At 40.8% G+C, this 20,477-nt stretch overlaps 2 protein-coding genes across 3 annotated transcripts in view; one reads left to right on the top strand and one right to left on the bottom strand.

Moving 5' to 3' along the window:
- EXOC5 (exocyst complex component 5) overlaps nucleotides 1-11,801 on the bottom strand; it is a 30,953-nt gene extending 19,152 nt beyond the window's left edge. For both annotated transcript variants that reach the window (XM_062618442.1, XM_062618443.1), the window contains exons 1-3: nucleotides 11,675-11,801; nucleotides 7,574-7,868; nucleotides 2,309-2,400 (exon numbers count right to left, since the gene is read on the bottom strand). In XM_062618442.1, coding sequence (XP_062474426.1) covers nucleotides 2,309-2,400; nucleotides 7,574-7,600 — 119 coding nt within the window. In that variant the 5' untranslated portion in view covers nucleotides 7,601-7,868; nucleotides 11,675-11,801. The remainder of the gene's footprint in view (nucleotides 1-2,308; nucleotides 2,401-7,573; nucleotides 7,869-11,674) is intronic.
- On the top strand, nucleotides 7,599-19,162 carry AP5M1 (adaptor related protein complex 5 subunit mu 1). The gene is given in 15 exon segments (XM_062618516.1): nucleotides 7,599-7,667; nucleotides 7,815-7,900; nucleotides 11,668-11,718; nucleotides 11,720-12,040; nucleotides 12,042-12,082; nucleotides 12,085-12,308; nucleotides 13,402-13,629; nucleotides 14,012-14,108; nucleotides 14,111-14,150; nucleotides 14,907-14,937; nucleotides 14,939-14,986; nucleotides 15,070-15,106; nucleotides 15,109-15,200; nucleotides 15,469-15,565; nucleotides 16,684-19,162. Coding segments are annotated over 15 exon segments (1,575 nt in total). The 3' UTR covers nucleotides 16,797-19,162.
- Nucleotides 19,163-20,477: the final 1,315 nt, after the last annotated feature.

Here is a 20,477-nt window from a genome sequence, read left to right as displayed (position 1 = left end):
CTACAGCACCTCTCTTGGCCAACAGCTTTCTCCAAGCAACACCTAAATGATACTAATGCAACTCTTCAGCTGCATGGAGGGTCACTGCAGTTTCAGTTTGAACTTCTGCTGTTAAAATGACTTGCTTGGAGCACTGCTCACTGTACTGGTCTAAAAACCTATTTCAAATGATATCTTTATACAACTTAAAGGCACAACTTACTGAAGAAAACTGGACTGAGGCAGATGTTTATGACTGCCTTCCTCAACTTCCTGCTTGCCCAAAGCCCAAGAGTAAGCATGTTGCACTAGATTCCACAGAAAATCACAAGGAACCAACTTAAGTTTACAGAAATATATTTAAAATAAACTTTAAACAACAGTGACACAAAGCGTACTTTCCAACAAGAGCCTCAAGAAGTGCAGACAGTTTCTATTCAACAAGCTGATTCAGTTCCATTTGAGATTTGTTTACTAAACAGTTATTGTGCCAGCTCAGCACTTATTCAGCAATAGTACCTAACAGAATGAGAGAAGAAAGAATGCTCAAGTATAAGAGGTAGCTGCTGGTCACATTTCTCAGAATAAAGACTCCAACATTCTTTCTACCAAACAAAAGCATCATCTTCTAAAAACAGAAAAAACGTACACCCAAAGGTCCATTTTATTTTTTTTGTAATAATTTTGGCTCCCTACTCAATATTAGAAGATCCCACAAGAAAAATATTTCCTGTTGCAGGATTCTCCCACTTGTCCTGAAAAATCTGAAAGTGCATCACAAGAGTTAACACAACCAAGCCAGCAGAAATACAGAAGATAGGTTAAACTGAGTAGGTATTGGTACAAATCATTAACTACCCTAAAGCCCAACTGTGAAGAAAGAGCTACAGGAAATAAAGCTGTGTATTTCCAGGCTTCTTCCTGCTTAAATCACATGCAAAGCTCTGCATATGACACAGGCCCCAAACCGAATGTCAAACGTTCAGCACCTTGCAAGAACTCAATATCCTTCCTCTTCTTTCATACCTCCAAAGAGCCAAACTGCTCCAGAAGGAACGTCCCTTGACCAAGTTAATAAAGTGTTTCATGTTTCCTTTTGAGCAACAAGAGCTTGTCTATGAAGTTAGTAATTCCTAAACTTTGTTTTGGTTCTATCTCACGTTACTACAATGAATGATCATGTGGGTGAGAAGTCACTGAGGAACAGTTATTGCACTTGTTCATCTCCCAGGTTATAATAGTGTGAAAAACAAATATCAGTTGTATCTCTAGAAAAGCTACCAATACTGGTACAAAAGCTAAACAGTTTGAAAGAGACACTCTTCAAAACAAAGAATTTTCAGAGGTTTGCAGTACAGAAGCTTAGTTGCTGATGTTCAACAGATGGTGCTGTATAAAACCGTGCATCTGCGTTACCAGTGCAAGACCCAATGTCAGCCCAGTAACTGAAGATCTGGCTTCTTAGGGTTAGGTTTCTCACAGAGCCAAGCCAACTCACCACAAAGCAGAGAAGGTCCTACACTACCTCTTCCTTCCCCACTTCCCATACCCTAGCTTTGAGCTTTTCCACACCCGCATTCCTTCTCACCGCCAGCTCACAGACACAGAGTCTTCCCTTTGCACCTGCTCCCAGGCTTTTTCAGTCAGAAAAACTGCTAACTGAATGAGAAAATGTTTTGGTGGTTTTTTTTGTTGTTTTTTTGCTTTGTTTTGTTTTTTCTTCGTATCAGTTTAGTTTTCTGACACTTTAGTAAGTCACATTAGCTTATCATGAGATCGGATGCCCAGAGGTAGCTCAAGATGCAGCTCAGAGCAAGAAGGGCACGAGCCCATTCATCAGCAGCAAGCTGTTCATTTGAGTCAGACTATAAAAATTCACACAAATTCAGTTTAATATAATCTAAGTCAACATAGCCATGTTTCTCCCTTTCTTCCCATCCTACCTTTTATTTGCACCTTTACTGTAAACTACTGGGTCTTACAAAAAGCCAGGTCAGGGAGCTAAACTGGCAAGAAACTCATTAAATTAACTTAAATATCATAGCAGCAAAGCCTCATATTATGCCTTAATCCAGCAACTATAGTGCATTGGAACATTCATGTCTGACAATAGCAATTCTCCTTCCTTCAAAAGGTCTAAATCAGAAAGTGACTTTCCTTACTCTTGTTACTGAATAACTGGTTCATGGTCACAAATTCTAGCAATTCTCCCAAATGAAAACCTCCCCGGACACACACCAATACTGCCTACAGGCTTTTTGTTATATATGTAATAAAACGGTACAATTAAAGATACATTCACTTTGACCATTATGCAATTTTACTTTACCTTTTTGGATCAAAGGCTTCTCCACCTCTGGAACCTCCTCCCGGTGTTCTCCATGCCAGGCGTTCAATGTATTCATCTGCCACAAAAGGCTCCTAGCCACAGAAAAGAAACTCCTTACAATGTGCCACCACAGGTTGTTCCTTAAGCAGCTGCTTACACATAATTTTGAAAGTGTGTAGAAGCTTTGCTACAATCAAAAGCAAGTACAGTGTTGACAATTACCCCGTCACCTCTTATGTTTATGTATTAAATATGGGAACACTGTTCTTAACACAGTGGATTTGAACATCTAGTCTAGAGATAGACAGGCTACTAGCAAAGAGTTTGCTACAGGTCTGGGAAGAGTTGGCTCTAAATTATCTCTCCTGATTTCCAGATGAGTTTATGGCTTGTCATTAAAAAGTGTGAGGACTGGAGCACCTCTCCTATGATGACAGGCTGGGAGAGCTGGGGTTGTTTAGCCTGGAGAAGAGAAGACTCCAGGGAGATTTTAGAGCAGCCTTCCAGTACCTAAAGGGGCTGACAAGAAAGCTGGAGAGGGACTTTTGACAAGGGCCTGTAGGGATAGGACAAGGAGAAATGGCTTTAAGATGAAAGGGGGTAGATTTAGATTAGATGTTAGGAAAAAAATCTTCACTGTGAGGGTGGTGAGACATGCAACAGGTTGTCCAGAGAAGTTGTGGCTGCCCCATCCCTGGAACTGTTCAAGGCCTGGTTGGATTGGGGCTTTGAACAACCTGGTCTAGTGGAACGTGTCCCTGCCTATGGCAGGGGATTGGCACTAGATGATCTTTAATGTTCCTCCCAACCCAAACCATTCTGTGTTTCTGTACGATTCTATGAACCTGCATGATTCTATGAACCATGCAGCAGCCACACTGATTTCACATACTAAATGATGAGACCTAGCTGTCAGCTATGCAGCAAATCAGATAGAACTGATCTGTCTAAAAAGTTAAGTAGTAAAGTTTTCTTTACAATTGCTCAACCCTGCAATGCAGTTCACAACACAGCATCACCAGCAGAACTGGCCAAGACACTGCCCTCTGGCAAAAACAGTGTGAGAATGCCACAGGACGCTATGCAACACCAAACTGCAGCTGCAGAAACAAAACAGATAACGAAAAAAAAACAAAGCAAGCATAAACACAGATGATGGACTTGACCTTCCCAAGAAGTAAAAACAAGGCATAAGTGATGTCAAAAAAGCAAGGTTACTCGGGTTTCTTCCATAGTTTTTGCTGGAGCTTCCACAAAAATGCTGCACAATGGTGAAGCATTAAGATTATTTCTCCACCCAGCAGTATTTTCTGAAGGCAGAGACCTCATTATAAACCCAAGACCTCCTATTTAATAGGAGTATCTCGAGTATTTCTTTACATAGTTTAATACTAAATACTCAAACCACAGTCCAACACCTACCCTTTTAAAAAAAAAAACAACCCTAAGAATTTGTCACTTCAGATTAACTGACAATCTAGCAGCCTTGTTAAGGTGTTAACATCAGCACATCTAAGATCAGTAAACAAAGTATTCTCATAACCACCAGGATTTCATGGAAAGCTTTTAGAACCATTGCTGCATGTAATTTAACACAATGAACAGAGCTGGGAGTGGTTCTGGTTAAAAGTGGTATTTGCCACAACTTATTTCTGATAACAAAACATGTGAAGATACCACAACTACTTTTGATAAAGCTTGTTTTTTAAAAATAAAAATAAACAGATCTCCATAGGTACCAAATTGGTTCCTGTATCAACAGGTATGAAATCTCATTAGACGTAATAGGGAGGAAAAAAAAACCCTTCCATTATTATAGTGTTATTTTAGTAACAAAAAGACAAAGGTTGAAAAGCAAACATTGCCAGTTCAAAGTCTGTCATTCCTCAGAAACACATTATGGTCTATCCAGTCAGGCACAGCTATTAAACAAAAATATAAGTTTTTTAAATATACTTTGCAACACGACGATTCCTGCCAGATAAGAAGTTTCACCATTTCAACAGATCACCCAGAACTCACTCATTCAAAGACTGACTACAGTAACTGAGTTTTGCTCAGGCTTCTTGGTTAAGCTTAAAAAATAAGTGGATGATGCCACATAGAAACAATTTCTCTGCAAGTCACTTATCTCTAACCCAGTTGTTTCTGATACACACTGTGTCCTTTACATGAATCCTTTTTATCAAAGGCCTAACACAGTCTTTTCATATCAAGTGTAAATTCTCTCCTTATTTCATCTTTCGATCTAAATGTTTGGGAACATTTTTGCAATTTCAATTATAGGTGAAATCAGCCATTCAATACAGTAACATTTCCTTCAAGGGCTTCCTACTTACCTTATGGCTCTTTGCACCACTTCTCCTTTACATGAAAATCCCAACCACAGTCTTTCCTCTTAAGATCCCGCAAGTCAACTGGAGTACCACTCTATTTACAAGGATATCAATGCCAAGTACATTGCTACGGAAGAATCCTATATATGGGGTGCACTGTTCACCGATGCTCTGTGTGTGTATCTAACATTTTCTACATTTTACAGTTTTCCTGCAAGCCTGTTAAAGCCTTCTCTCCTACAGAAATCTGATATACATACCCTAGATGCTTGAAAATAATAACAAAAAAAAAAATTTATAATACCCATTTTGCTTATCCATCTGTATAGTCCTCTAAAGCTCCCTCAAGTGCATGTGTTCACAGAATTCTTGCAGTTCCCTCCCCTGCATCCCCAAAACCAGCCAGATACACAGCAACATATACTGTGATTGACCCCAAACCCAGGTGCCACCTGACCAGCCACGAGACCGAACCGAACCCAGTCCCCTCCACTGCCCTCCCCAAGGCACAGGCACTCATCTCCCTCTTCTGCAATGCTCATCCCATCTCGCAGTCTGCCTTTCTCCTGCAACATCTGCTATTCTGCAAAAATTATAAATCAGCATTTTGTTTTAGCAACCTGACACATCAAAGTATTAATTAGTTTAGCTAGACCTAAATGACAGCAGAATCACTACATACAGGTGCAGTAATACTTTAAAGGGGTATACCATGGAAAAAATCTGTTTTTCAATAGCACTTACACAGGAATCCTGTTCTTCAGTTTTTAATCATATAAACCTCATTCTGTATCATTTAAGAAATAGTAACTGCAGGGGATATTACTATGTGCAGAATACTGACCAACAGGGGGAAAAAAAAAAAAAAAAAGAGCTTTTTCATCCAAATTTTTATAAAGGGTGTGCTAAAAACAATCTACTTGATTTATAAAGAATAAGTGAAGTTCAACAGTCTTTTTAAGGCATAATTTCACATATCCCACTACAAACCCAAAACTTTACAGTTTCATTTATGTATTGTGTCTTTAACAAACATTTGCTCTCTTCAATGCTACCTTGATAATAGGGTTGCCTACAGCTGAGAGCTTAATTCCTATTTTAAGTCTCCTACCCCGTTTTGCAGAAATTGCTGAAAATCTACTATTACAAACGTCATTTGCAAGTCCTTTGCCTGTTATCAGATGAGCTCCAACAGTCAATTTCTTCACAGCTTTGAGCTTCCCTCTAGCTCTAGATGAATAAACATTATGTTATCCATTCAGCCAATTAATAAGAGATATGCCTGAAGTGGATGATAACCTGCTTTGATCTCGCCTATATAGACAAAACGAAACTGGACCTAGCAACATTAAAAATCAGTTTAGAAATAATCATGGTTAAATAACACTTTGAGTTACAGGAGAAACTGAGTCCATGTTGTGCCCATTTTTTAGCACAGATCCTTCTACATATCTCTATTAAAAAGTACTTAGAAACACATACTCATGAAAACATGGCAATCAAATACCACCCCCAGTATGCAGCTATGGGTTACTTCCATAATAAGCACATTTTCACGGTCTAACATATATGGCAGCGACTTCAAACTAACACAGTAGGCAACATTAGTTTAATGAATGTCAAGAAAATCTCTCTTGCCTTTGGAGAGAAAGAAATACTGGCTTCTGTATCAGAGAACATGATTTCAAGCCCAATCTCCAGGCAAAGGTGTCCCCTACACTGCAATTTCACCTTCATTACTATTGCAAAATGGAACAAATTGTTGCATGACCCCAACATGCAGACAAAACAAAGTTTTCTTTCCACAGCCAAGTTATCTCACATTCAACATCCCACAAAGAATAGAACCACACTGTCATCACACTGAGGAATCAATGGACTCCTAAGACAGTAAGGGAAAAAAAAACCCCACCCTAGCATCCAGCTATTTATAACATGATATATTAGTCCTGCTATTTTTTTTAAACCATGCAAGCCAAAAGATACAACATTCATGTGTCGTAATAGTGATTCATAAATTTAAGTGCATATAATGCATTTATGTAAACTATAGATAGAGGATCTTCCAGAGAAACAGGAAGACCTTTCCTGAAGGCTGGGCAAAGCATGTCCCAGTATTAACACACCAAATGAACAACTGCCTCTTGAGCGACTCGGAGAACAAATACAGGATACCTGGTAATAATACCACATCCCCACGCATTAGCATGGGAAGACAAGCACTTTTCAGACTCACATATAATGACAGCCCATAATGCAGGCCCAAAGAGAAGAATTCGCCAGACTCTTGCTGTATTCCTGCCCTGCCATGTACAGCATTGGGCAAGTAATGAGTTTCTTGGGCCTCAGTTTCACAGTAGCTAAAGGGAGGGTGAAGCTATCTTGCTTCAGAAAAGTAGAAGCTGTGACTGGACACCGTAGCGCTGGGGTCAACTGAATCTGTCCATTCATAAGAAGGGTGGCGGTGGGGCCTGGCACAGCCTGGCATCCTGCTGAAAGCGGCACCCCGCGTGTTGCAGAGCCCTGGGGAAGGAGGCCCAGGCGTAAAAGGCACCGGTAGCTCCCACCCTAGCGAACGTGAGGAAATGCTCTCCCCCACCCGCGGCAGCTTTAGAGAAACCGCCCGCCGAGGGATCACCCTCGCTCCCCCACTTCCTCAGCCTCCCACACCGACACCCCACTCCCCTCGTCCCGGCAATGCGCCCCTCGCCCCCAGCACACGCCCTCGCCCACGGAAGGAGGTCCAGCCTCACCGCTCGAGGAGGAAGCAGCTCGCCCGGGGGAGCTGCGCCCCGGCCGCGGAGGGGCAAGCCCTCCGCATTCCCTCAGAGAGCCAGCCATCCTCACCTTCACCTCCCGCCCCTGGGCCCGCCACGGGCCCCTCGGCCCGGGAAAGCCTTCGGGGAACCCAGGCACTGCCCGCACCCACCTCGAAGAGCTCGGCCGTGGTAGCCATGGCCGCAGGGAGGGCGGCAGAGCACCTCCTTCAGCAGCCCACCGCCAGCTCGCCGATGCCGCCCATTGTGCTCCACAGCCCCAGCAGCACCAGCCGCCGCGGCACCGCCTCCACCCGCCGGAAATGGGCTTGCGCCGGGCAGTCGCCGCCGCGCGCAACTGCCGGCTCCTCCCTGGCCGTGGCCGCCCCTCCGCAGCTGACGGGTTCCCTTTAGCGCCGCGTCGGCGCCGCAATAGCTTTGCGAGCAGTGTGGCTCCTCAGATATGATCTTGGGGCTGGCGGCGCCGTGCTCTTCTATGGGTAAGGGCAACGCACCGGGATGGGGGCCTGTGAAGACTGGGGAGGCGGGGGTGGGCGCAGGCCCGGCAGCCAGGGTAGGCTCGCGGGCCGGGCCGGGCCGGCGTGGGTGTCCTCTGGGATCCGGAGCGCTGTGGGGCGGCCGGCGGCGGTAGCGGGGAGTTCTGGCCGCTTTGGCAGGAGAGAAAGCTGGCGGGGTCGTGGCAGCTTTAGAGAAACCGCTGCTGCCTCGGGCTCTGAAACGTGCAAAAAATACCGAGCAGTGTGATGCTGACTGAATCCTTTCAGCAGCATCAGTGCGCTGCTGGCCGCTGTCCTTTTCTGATTAATTAAATCTTCCTTTTTTTTTCTTTTTCCCCCTAAGTTCTGCAATCTGTACGTGACTTTCTTTTCACTGTTCCTCTTTCTGTAAAGATTTTACCTAGCTCTTCTCTGCCCTGACGTTGAAAAGGGCAAGGTGGAAATTACTAAATAGTCAGATGAAAGTGGGTAAAGTAGAAAGCATGCAATTTGCTTATATTCTCTTCTTGTATTGTTCTGTAACTAAAAAATGTGTGGTGTTTTCAATCAGAAATGTAACTTTTGATTTGATTTTATTTTTTTGCATACGAAGACAGGTGGTTTTTTTTTTAAGTTAGTGGAAGAGTCCACTAAGTTCTCCAATGCAGGGCTTTTTATTCTGAACTGTGTTCTAAGTAAGACTTTGGGCTAGGCAGGCTGCTTTTGTTGGTCTGCCAAAATTTGTTACTATTTCAGAGGATTCGGAGGAGCAGAAAAATAACGGGGGTTAGGGAACTGAAAAATGTTGAGACCTGATTAAAGAGACGTGATCTGCAGTCCTTGTCTGGATTCACTAAAACTGAAGAAGGATGCAAAAAAACCCAACCAAAACAACAAGAAGAGCAAGTAGGCTATCTTCCATTTTCAGGTGCAGACAGATCTCTGCCTCAGACATTCCTCTCATTGTTTTAGGATTAGTATTATGGTCCTTGTACTACCTACAGGACCAGAGGTGAGGCCTCCCCTCTACAAACACAGAGAAAGAGAAAGCCTTGTCCCCAAAAAACTGAGAGTGTAATCACCACGGAGGAAGAGGGGGCTGGTGACGGGGATATGTGAAGTAACTTGTTACACAGTAAGTGGCAGAGACAAGGAATAGTGCTCCTTTGAAAAGGGCAAACTATACTTGATACTTCAAGTGATTTCCAGACTTAGATCTTTCAAGTTCCCAGAGGAAATAATAGTGCTGTGGAAACCCCAAGTTTATCCCCCTGACTGACCTTAAATTCAACAAAGCATGCAGACAATATAAAGAATGCCAGATCACATGGAAACTGTTGGTTTCAGGACTCATGCACTCAGCTGGAGATACGTGAGCCTTGATCTTTAACCTCAGAGAAGACATCTGAGACATCAAAGCATTCTGCTTTTCTTGAGCTGGTCATAACTTAATTCGGGCAACAAGTATGGTCTCTCTTGAATCACCAAAGCTCTTTCATCCCTGGAAACTTTCATCTTTTTAAGTTTTCATCGCTTTCTAGAAGCGAATACTGAAAAACTGAGATCTGAACGGCTAACTAATCATCTAATTACTCAGCTAAAGCTAGGAAGATTCAGTGAAAGGAGGAAAAGATTGATGTGGGATGGGAGACAGCTTCAGCAAATGGAGCAGACAGATAGGGACATAAGACAAAACTAGGCTGAAGTATTTCCCCTTCCTTTGTTTTGGAAACACTGGCGAAAAATAACAGATGCTCACTGTGATAAACACATAAATGTATTGGCTTTTGCAAATCATAGGTGTTGCTATGTGAATATAACTGTATGAGTTTGCGAAGCTTGCTAAAGACACAAGATTAGACAACAAGTTGAAAATGGCCAGAACTGTTGAGCAAAATGGAGTCACATAGCAACAGGCTAGTGCCTGGAAAACATAGGGTTAAAGTACTTTTAGCCTAACTTAGGTTGAAGACAAAGAACAATGTTTGTGTTGTAAGTCTGTGGAATTTAGTGGCCCCACTAAACATGAATGAATAATTTCACACCATCCTTCTCTTACCAGTTAGTTTAGAGACAGTGCCTCCCAAACATCTGCTGGCTTTGGATACTCCTTGTCTGCCCATCCTGCAATAAATTTTGCAGGAAGGTCACACTGTTCTAAATCTTTGCCAGCTATCAGAAGAATTACAGATATGGCTGGTTTCAGCTAGTTTTGTGATTACTAGGGCATCCAGCTGTGCCAAAGGTGAAAAGTCCACTGTGAGGAAGACTGCTTACTTCATCTTGAAGACCCCTGCTCACATGAGGAAGACTGCTTACTTCATCCTCAAGACCCCTGCCCACAATCACTGGAGAGCAGCACGCAGATGCCAAGAGAAGACGTATGATAATAAGTTCCTGGAGTGGTTATAATATTCCCTGCCTACACGTGGGAATTATGAATATGTATATGACTAATGCTATAGCAAAAATATATAAACCTGTGACAAATCAGTGCGCCTCTGGCTATGGTCACATGTCCAACGCTGTTGCTTTTGCTTTATTGACTTTGGTGTGTAACCTGTGATATGCTCTTTGAAGGTTGTGAATAACTACTAAGAGAATCCAAAATAGAGAATATAAAAAAGCAAGCCTGTTAACGAAATTTAATGTAAGAGAGACTTATGGGAGTCTGAAGTTCCAAAAAAGGATGAAAACCAATCCATTTGTAGAAGTAATAATTTTTCTTTTCTCAGCTGCTTATTAGAAGACAAATTCTTAGTCCCTCTTGATAATTTTAGGTTAGCTTGAGAAGAAATTCATCCTTCTCTCCTTTACGAGTAATACTGCTTTAAACGAAAAAATCCCAGACACAGCATTAAACAGCTAGTATAATTTTTCTCAAATATTATCTCTAGGAAATTTAAAATTAAATATATACATGGATGCAACATAGCAATTTTAAAATATACAAAACTCTGTGTCTCTGTGACATTATGATTACTTAAATACTTGAAAAAATGAAATGATGAAACAGTCATAAAAGCTTAAAGTCACATATACCGCATATGCAGTGTGGAATCTGTTTTGCTTCTCTCCTTCCGGTCCACGCAGCCCATGCCAGAAAAATTGACTTATGTACAGTGAAATGGTGTTGTATTTATAATACTGTAAAGATTTTAGTTAATCTCATTAATCAATTAAAGCAACTGCTGCAGATTAGTTGTGTAAGTTCAAAACAGCAGTGGTATATTAGCATACTATAGCTAGGCAAAAAGCTGTTGTATTTGGATTTTATTATGTGGGACATCTGTTTCTTAAGTGTCTGAAAACTTGTCTTCTTGACTGTAATTTCACCTCTTAGAAATAGTTTGCTGTTGCAGTTTTGCTGCACTGGTGTGAGTCATGCTTGGGTTCATTAGTGTCGTTTAAACATCCCATACCTTTGTGCAACAGGAATGGTAGACGGGTTCACATTTTATCTAAAAAATGAGTGAATACGTTTGCTCAAAGTTCTCAGGAAAAATCCACCTGCTATAATGAATCCTAATGACTTGTGAAATAATTTTATTGTCAGTGATTTAGATCACTGTTCCTGTCACTGTTTCTATCAGGATGCTGCTGGCTCCGTTTACACAAGGTTCCTTTTAGCACCAGAGGGGCCTTTAGGAGTTACTTGAATACTGAAAAGAAACCCATCCTTCATTGTAACAGCGGATTGTGTGGTTGGTGTGATAATTTGCGTGGGAAAAGATGAGCAGCATTAAGATGTTCTTATTTCCATGTCACAGATGTTACCCTGCTGTTGAAGTGCATGCTAAAACCTTCAACGGGTCAACACATGCCTGTACCCTCTGAAAGTGCTTTTCTTAAAGCCTTGCATTTTGAACTGGAGCTCACAGATGACCATATCTTCATGAAGCATCTAGATACTTGTACCCAAATCAATCATTCATCGGTGTATTCAGTTCGCACCAAAGGAGGGGATCTCTGGCCCATGCTTGCTTTTCAGAAGAGTGGTCCAATATATGCATGTCTTCCAGTAGTTGAGGAGACCTTGGAGCCACAGCCACCCCTCCTCACCGTTAGTGGGCTCTTGCAAGGACTGGCTTTTTTGTTAGGCATTGTGGGCTACATCTCTTCAAGTTGGAAAAATGAAGCTGAGTGTGAAAATAGGCAAGCTTCAAAATTTGCTTATACAGACCTGTTTGGCACCCCCTTAAACACAAACATACATAGTTTAAACAGCTTGTTTGATGACATTCAGGAAATACCTACAGATAAGAATCAACTGGCTTGGAGATCCAGCAATATAAAGGCAAACCTCAAGTGAACGTCTTGTATCACTGAAAAAGTCAAGTGTATGCAGTATGACACAAGAGATGTTATGTACATGTAGCAAGTTTGTGGAACTGTAAATTGCAACATGAAAGCATTTTATGTGCAAGTCTGATCAAAGTATTTTTCATACAAGCACACTGGGAAAGTAAGTACTTATGCCATTTTACTTTGGGATGTGAACAGTGAATTTTAATACTGTAATATTTCAAAGTATAATGAAATATTACTTATTAGACTGATGTGTTAGTGTTCTTTATTTTGATCTTTACTGATTTTTTTTCCTGCATGCTTCATGCATTTTTTCAGTAACTATTTATGGGACTTTTCCAGGTTTTCATTGTTTAATAATACAAGTTGGGGAATATTGACTAAATAGATCAATAATAATTATGAAATACATTAAAATTTGTGTTTTCTATAATTGATGTATTTAACATTCATTCTGAATTATGCTTAGGAAGCACACTATGTTATCAGAGTATTTGTCAGTGTTTCGAGAGGAGAAAGGCCTAATAAAGTGGATCATGACAATTCAGTTAATTGCAAGAGGTGGGATATTCATCTCTGAAGGAAGCTAACTGAGCTTTCAAAGACTGGGCTATTTCCCATCAGCGATGCTGGTAGGAATTATAAGGGTGTACAGCTTCTTGCTCTCAGAGGGACAAGTTTCTAGGTCATCTTGCAGAGGGGATGGCCTTACATAAGAAGAAAGCCCTGGTGTAATCATTCGCTGCTGAGCTGGCACACGGAGAGATGAGACAATGGATGTGCTGCACATGGTTGCTGTGGGAAAGCTGACTTGGGACCACAGTGGCCATTAATAGCATGCTTGAATACATTAAGCGGATGTTGTAAAAGTAACAGAATTAATTAGACTGTCAGCATGCATGTTTATGTAACATTTGTCATATTGTAGCTATACATTAGTCCTTGGTTTGCTTATCTGTTTTCTTGCTAAAGAGTATTTGCTGATTAAGAGACTGCATCACTAGCCCTACCACATGGGAAAGGCTGCTGAAATGGGAAAGGGACTTGGTTTTGACAGTATTTGTTGATATTGATATTTGAAGCCAGCTGAAAATTTTTAGTGTGATTTTATTATTTTTTCTTCTAATGATTATGTTTGAACATCTAATTTTGACTTGAGGGAGTTAATCTAAAGTAACTTGACTTCATTTTTTAAGTGTGATGTAGAGGGATCTGCACCAAACATAACCCTCAGCTTGACTCTCCCGACTAATGGTCCTCCACTCCAAGATATCGTGATCCGTCATTTTGTGACTTCCATTGACACTGCCATGCTGATGTCCAGTAGTGCCGAATCACTGGATGATTCTGTGTACAATGGACCTTACAAATTTCCTTTCATTCTTCCTTCAGATTCCTTCAATTTGTTTTACTACACTTCCCAGGTAATAACATCCCTGACGCTTGTTATTTTTGAGTCTTCAAGCAGGGATAAAAATACTTGTTGAATGTGTCTGAATGAGTTTCAGTCTGATAGAGGCAGGTAATGTGTTTTTTATATAATAAACTGCTTGGAATGCAGTTGAGTCATCTGAATCACATTCAGGAGGTGCCAGTACCTTTGTTTGGCATGGCTGCTCTTACTTTAAATGAACTATTTAGATGCCTGAATTTGAAAAATATATCCAGGCTGAGATATGTCAAGTGCATATACCACAAGTCTGTGTATCACAAATAGCCTGAAGAGTAAAACAGTATATAACTGATCTTATGATGATGGTGTTAACTTATCTTGAGAATTAATTTTTATTTTTTATTTTTCCCCAGGTTCCTGTTCCACCAATTTTGGGATTTTATCAGCTTGTTGAGGAGTGATCACAGTTAAAAATAACAGTTAATTTAAAGCTTCATGAAAGCATAAAGAATGTTTTGAGTACTGTAAAGCTTGTATACCTTTTTTCAACAGGTAAGAATAAAGAAATCCTAAATAAATTTATTCCATTTCTCTGTAATCTTCCTGAAATAAACCTGTCAGGAGTCAATATAATAGATTATGATCCATCAAAGTACTACCAGTGGATAGTGGACTTGCGGTGTTCTGATGCCCACTTGGAATTCTTGTAATTTCCAGAAAACAGAATTATACCAGAATATTTGGTAATGTTCTGAGTACTTCTGTTGTGCATCTCGTTCCCCCATGGTATTTTCTCACTGGAAATACTGCCACAATCCCAGGTGGATTAAGTCTCAAGATTACTTCCAACCCAGGGATACCTGTTCCTTAAGACTGCTAATCCTAGCTACAGATCAGTTTATCAAAAATATAGTTATTTAAAATTAAAACAATAGTTTTAATTTAAGCCTTTCTGACAACTGCCATGACTACGCTATCACATAATTATCATGAAAATTTAAAGATTAAATGATACCAAGTTGCTGATGCTGATCATAGTGTTAGTAAAACATCAGTGAACTAAGGACAGTAAAATATCATTAGCTCTTCTTTGATTACTAGGTTGAGACTGTGGTGATTTCTTCCTGCTCTGTAATTTTTTTTTTGTTTTCTTTTTTTTCATAAATTAGCTGTGTGCTCGGGTATGATTTGTTTCTGTGCCCATAAAAAACGTCTTTCAGCATTGTGTTGCTTTCTTTAACAAAATGGTGTTAGCAAATACTGAGCGATACTAGTTCCAATGGTTTTATTTATTCTCTCTTACTGTAGGGGCCCAATCACTCTATTAGAGTACAAGGTTGTGTTATGGCCAACTGGATTTGTCTCAAGAGAAGAGCCTACTGGTTTGGGTCATTGCTAAGCAGAATACCCGTGTTACTTCCTCCCCTAGTCAGTTTGTACAGTGCAAGCAGAGCTGTGTAATTTCTTACAGATGCTGTTTCTGGCTTTAGGACAGAAGTTCCCTAAATCTTTGTTTCTCTGACTGGAACTGTGGGTTTTGGCACTGCAGGCAAAGAGCACCCAACTGATTATATTTGCACTGAGAATGCTGCTTACGTGAAAGCAAATTGCTAACTCTGTGAAAAGAGGACTTAGTAGTAATTTATGTTATTATCTTAAATTGTCTATGAAGATACCCTGATTTAAAATCATACCTAATTATTAGCCTGTTTGTTCTCAGCATGGAGTTTTTTGTTTTCTTGCTTACAGGATTTGGTGTCCTGTCATTTTGTAGTATGTTTGCACATCAAGAGCATGTAACAGATTGCCCATGTTTACACAGCAAGCATGACAATATGCATTTAATCATGTGTTCCCTCTCTTCCTATAGTTGTATTTTAGAATCTCAGACTTTACACTTACTGGATGTTATGTGCACCAGCATCCTGTTCAGATCTTTGTACCAGGAAAACCCCAAATTACTGCATGTGAGTTGCTAAAAATGTCATTTATTTAACTGAAACTACGTATTGAAGTTATGAACTGGATGTCAGTGACTAAAATTATGTAGCTAATGTTGGACAAAGCTCTTTCCTGTTTGCTTGGGATATCTCAGAAGTTTTGTTCTCTGCTTTGTACTTTTGTGTGTGTGTGTGTGTGTGTGTGTGTGCGTGTGTGTGTGTGTGTGTGATGCTTAAAGTGTCCCTGGAATAAGGACTGGCATCTTGCTTGAAGAACACCCTTATTGCTCAGTTACAAAGTCATTCTGTCCCTTGGGCTCTTTCACCCTGTAATGTTTTACTATGCTCTGCATAATGGCAAAACTTCTATGGGGTGGGGGGGCAGAGAATGACTCTCTGCGGTCTGGCCCCTTATCTTTGATCCTTTTGCTTGATGTGATAGATGAATTGGGAATATCCAGCTGCAGAACTCAGCTCCTGCATGGAACATGTGACTGTTGCTGTCAGTGTCCCCTCACCAGCATCCCTTGGTGGCTGTGGGCTTACATGAATCTGGAGCAAAAAACAGATCTACTTATTCTTGAGTTAACACATGACCTTCTAAGTCTCACCAGAAATACACTAATTTGGAACATAGTAAGTACACATTAAATCTGAGCAGTACTAATGGAAGCATTTTTATTTGTAGCAGTCTATCTGTTGCAGCTGCTGTCAGTCATGTTAGCTGAGTCTGTAAATGCCTTTTGAAAACTATGGTCTACACCGCTAATTTTGTGACAGATCATACTCAGTCCTAAATTGTAACACAAAAAAGGGTTTTTTTCGTACTGTATGGTTTATGTCAAGTATGCAATTTATATTCATTGAACAAAATCCAAGCCAGCCCTCTGCTTTTGATTTAACCTCTGTTTGAATTTTAAGCTTATGAGCGATACATTAGTAAACGTAATTGAAGCTGATACTTTATATGTCTCATTATCAGAAGCTATTTTCAAATAATAGTAAGAGTCTTAGCAGGTTAAAGAGGCCATTATACCTTTTCTGTAAACTAGTAAGGATGGATTAGTAGTCTCTCAACTTGGATGAAGGAACATCTAATTGTAAGGCACCTTGTAATGATTACTTTTTTTGCCTTTTTTTTCTAGCCTGGGATCTTCTTTCTTCCAGTTACTACATCTGGAATTCCAAAGCACCAGCACCTGCATTTTTTTACACCATAGACTTGATTAATTTTCCTGTGAATGATTTTTGCATTTAAACAAAGCAGACAGCTAATGAGAGTAGCATCATGATACAGTGAAAAGAAATGTTTTCCAGCACTTTGTATTTTGTATATTTGTTTAAAGATTTCTGTTAAGGAAAAACAGAAGTCACTTGTCTTAAAAACGTAAGTTAGTCTTAAATCGGTTAGTCCTGTGTAAGAGTGTAGAGAAGACAATTTGAAACGTACTTGCCACAGCCATTTTTACTTTACATTCTAACATTAACTGGTACAAAATAAGTACCTAGTGATACAGATACAGACTGGTATGATTGTGCTTGTCTTTTGGGAGGACTCCCAATTACTTCATTGGTTTTGTAAGCCAGACAGCTCACAGGACATGAATGCTGTCAGTGTCTTATTCCTGTCCTGAATTCACAAGAATCTGATTAGATTAACAGGACAGTTAAAAGCAAGAGTGCATACAGAATGCATACAAGTCAGTAATTTACAAGAATTTTGAGAGGGGGAGTATGACACAATCAGCACTTCTGAAAAAGGAGATGATGCAGCAGTCTTTTTGCCTCTGTCAGAAGTGGCAAGTCCCCTTTCACATGTGCTGTGAAGTGCGAGGTGTGAACCTGGTTTTTAGAATCATGAGACTGGCTCCGAGCAGACTGTACCAGCTAAGTCTGCTGGATGTTCCAAAAACATCACTGAACTTTTTTCCTTGGAATGATAGGTGGAAAAGGACTCAATTTACAGAGGCAGACCTCTGATTTTGAGAAGAAAATTGGTATCTGCAGGAGCACTGGAAATGAATTTTAAGAGAGTTATCAGGAAACAAGCAAATTCTGAGAGGCTGGTGAAAAACAGAACCTGGAGGGCAGCACAAAAGAAGAGAAGAATGCTTTCTAGTAACTGAGCATGCTGGCTATGCCTGTTGTACCTCTTGTTTAACTGTATGCTGTGTGATAGATAAGATTAGTGATGACATAAGGAGAAGAGTTTTAAGTTATAGTTTAAAAAATGCTTAGATTGAGATAGTAATTTAATTGGTTGATTAAAAGTTCTGAATGGTGGATTAATTAATTTGAAACATGCCATTCAGTTCAGACTGCTGTGCAAATTTGTAAAACAGAGCTGTGCTGCTGTGACCCGTTTTACACAGGTGATGTGTCGTAGAATCATAGGATAGTTACAGTTGGAAAGGACCTTAAGATCATTTAGTTCCAGCCCTCCTGCCATGGGCAGGGACACCTCACGCTAGACCATGTTCCTCAAGGTTCTGTTCAACCTGGCCTTGAACACTGCTGGGGTGGAGCATTTGGGCTATCTGTTCAGTGCCTCACCACCTTCATAGTAAAGAACTTCTTCGTTACATCTAACCTGAATTTCCCCTGTTGAAGTTTGAACCCATTACCCTTTGTCCTATTGCTACAGCCCCTGCTGAAGAGTCCCTCTTCAGCGTCCTAGTAGGCCCACTTCAGATATTGGAAGGCTGCTGTGAGGTCTCCAATGTGTCCATTTTGATTAGCAGACAACAGGTGAATTAATGATTTTGCCTAGAACCCAGCCACTACCTGTTACAGCCATCTGCATGCCTGAACACCACAAAGTCAGTGGAGAGAAAGGGTCTCTCTATTCGAAGGGTTAAGATAATTTTCTGTACACCAGGCACCCACCACAGGATTTCGGTGTGTGGTGTTTGCATTCCACCCGTAAGAAAGATGAGAGCTGTCTGCTCTGCACAGCAGCCCTATGGAGGAATGGCTTCTTCACCTTCACAGGTTCACAGATTATTCCTCAGTAAATGCTGTGAGGGAATGGGACTGTCAAAATTCACACTGCACTAGAAGACACCTTGTGCTTAATAACAGGGGTTCCCTCCCAAATCATGATCCTTTTTGCCTCCCTCTTGCCCATGTCTAGCTCTCAAGGTTAGGAGAACAGCAGTACTCGGGAATGGACGCTGCTGCTCTAGATTACTTTGCACACGCCTCTCAATGCAGGTTTGGATGGAGGGAGGGAATGGATGATGTTTCTCTTCTAGCCCTGAGCAGTTTTCTGCAACTTCATGCAAGCCATGTGCAGTCTTGGGCAACATCTGTGAGACACTCGTGCTGATGGAGACAGTCAGACAAAGCTTTTCTCCTGATCTGATGACTATGCTTGTCCTTGGAAAGGGGAAGGGTCCATTCTCATGGAAGCTTCATAAATCTTAGTAAACTGGTAAACTGGTAAAGTAAGCTCAGTAGTGAACTCAGTCAGCTTCATAAACCACATAAAATCAGAAAAATATCATTGAGAGCTCGCTTGAGCTTGACAGAGGTGGCATCTAACAGTAGTTCTGGTGGGCTTTAAAGATGATTGAACTCTTTATCAGTGGTATTCATTTAAAAATAAAAACTTTTAAAAATCAAGGTTGTAAAATGAGTTTTTTTAGAACAACAGTTTCTTTAAAAGTACTATACATCAAAGGGAAAAAATAAGAATTTTGTTGTGGTACAGAGGGCTGTTTCTTCCACAAGACTGGAAGTGCTTATATTTATAATTTCATCAGAGGTATAGGCTATATGATATCTGTTCAGATAACTTTGCACAAAGACTTCAGAAGAGTTGGCTGAGGAGTTCTCCAGAGTTAGTATTCATTTCAGAGAGCTAGAAGAAAAATAACATGCACATAATTGGAAAGAATAAACATATGGATGTAAATAAATACTGGGTTGTCAACCCAACATTTTCCCAAACAAAATAATGGGTATAAATAAGTTAATGCAGAACTCCATTAATAAAATGATTCATGTCATTCAACTTTTGGGGTCATTAAATAATGACAATTAGAATGAATTTAAAGCAAATGTGTACTGCCAAAACTTTTTGGATGAGACTGCACGCTTAGTTGGCAAAGAGAATTGATGTAACAGACCTCTAAGAAATTAAAATAATAGTGCAAAATCTATGTATAACTCACTAAACACGGTAAAAACTGGCTGACATTTCCAAATGGGAACCATCATCAAACATATTTAGGAGCCCAACTGTGTTATTTAATACATTATGGAAGGAAATGAAGTTCCTAGATGATGCAATGGCTGAGAAGCAGCTATTACTGAAGCTGTCATAGCCCTCATTCAAAGCCTGATAGTCTGAATATTTCAGGGGGGAAAAAAAATCAGTGGTCCAGGACAAGCAGGTACAAAGGTGTGGATCTGAGAACAGATGCCGTCAATACAGGGTGGACCAAGGAGTGTCGCAAAGGCCTAATATGTGGCTTAGGCATCCATTGCTGTGGCCAGAAGGACCAGTGCAATCACTGAATGCACAAGGGATAAAAATGCAGGAATACCTGGCACTGGTGTGATTCTCACCAGTCCATATGGCCCCCATTTCTAGAAAAATGTCCAGACCCTGAAGCTTCTGAGAACTCATGATCTCACCAAAATTTCCCCTGTCCTTTGCCTCTACCCCCTTGTTACTCCGGTATAGCCTGCCTCCCTCTCCAAAGTGTTGTGTCCAAAGGTTTGTACTGAGGTGCCACAGTGAAGAGAGGGATGTCTTCAGGTGCCTTATGTGCATTCTTCCCACGCCAAATCCTGAATTGTACTAGAAGCAAGCCTGGACCAAGAAGCCCACCTCTCCTTGACTGGTGGCTACTGGTGGAGAACAGCTTCCCAGGCCCCTGGGAGCACCCTCCCCCCACAGTCACCTCAACACGTCTCCTGAACTTGCTTGGCA

This window comes from Pezoporus occidentalis, unplaced genomic scaffold, assembly GCF_034315485.1.
Source record: "Pezoporus occidentalis ecotype Australia unplaced genomic scaffold, CSIRO_AGI_Poc_V1 ctg200, whole genome shotgun sequence".
NCBI lineage: Eukaryota > Metazoa > Chordata > Aves > Psittaciformes > Psittacidae > Pezoporus > Pezoporus occidentalis.
The sequence above is the reverse complement of the archived record's forward strand: the minus strand, read 5'-3'. Positions and strand labels throughout refer to the sequence as shown.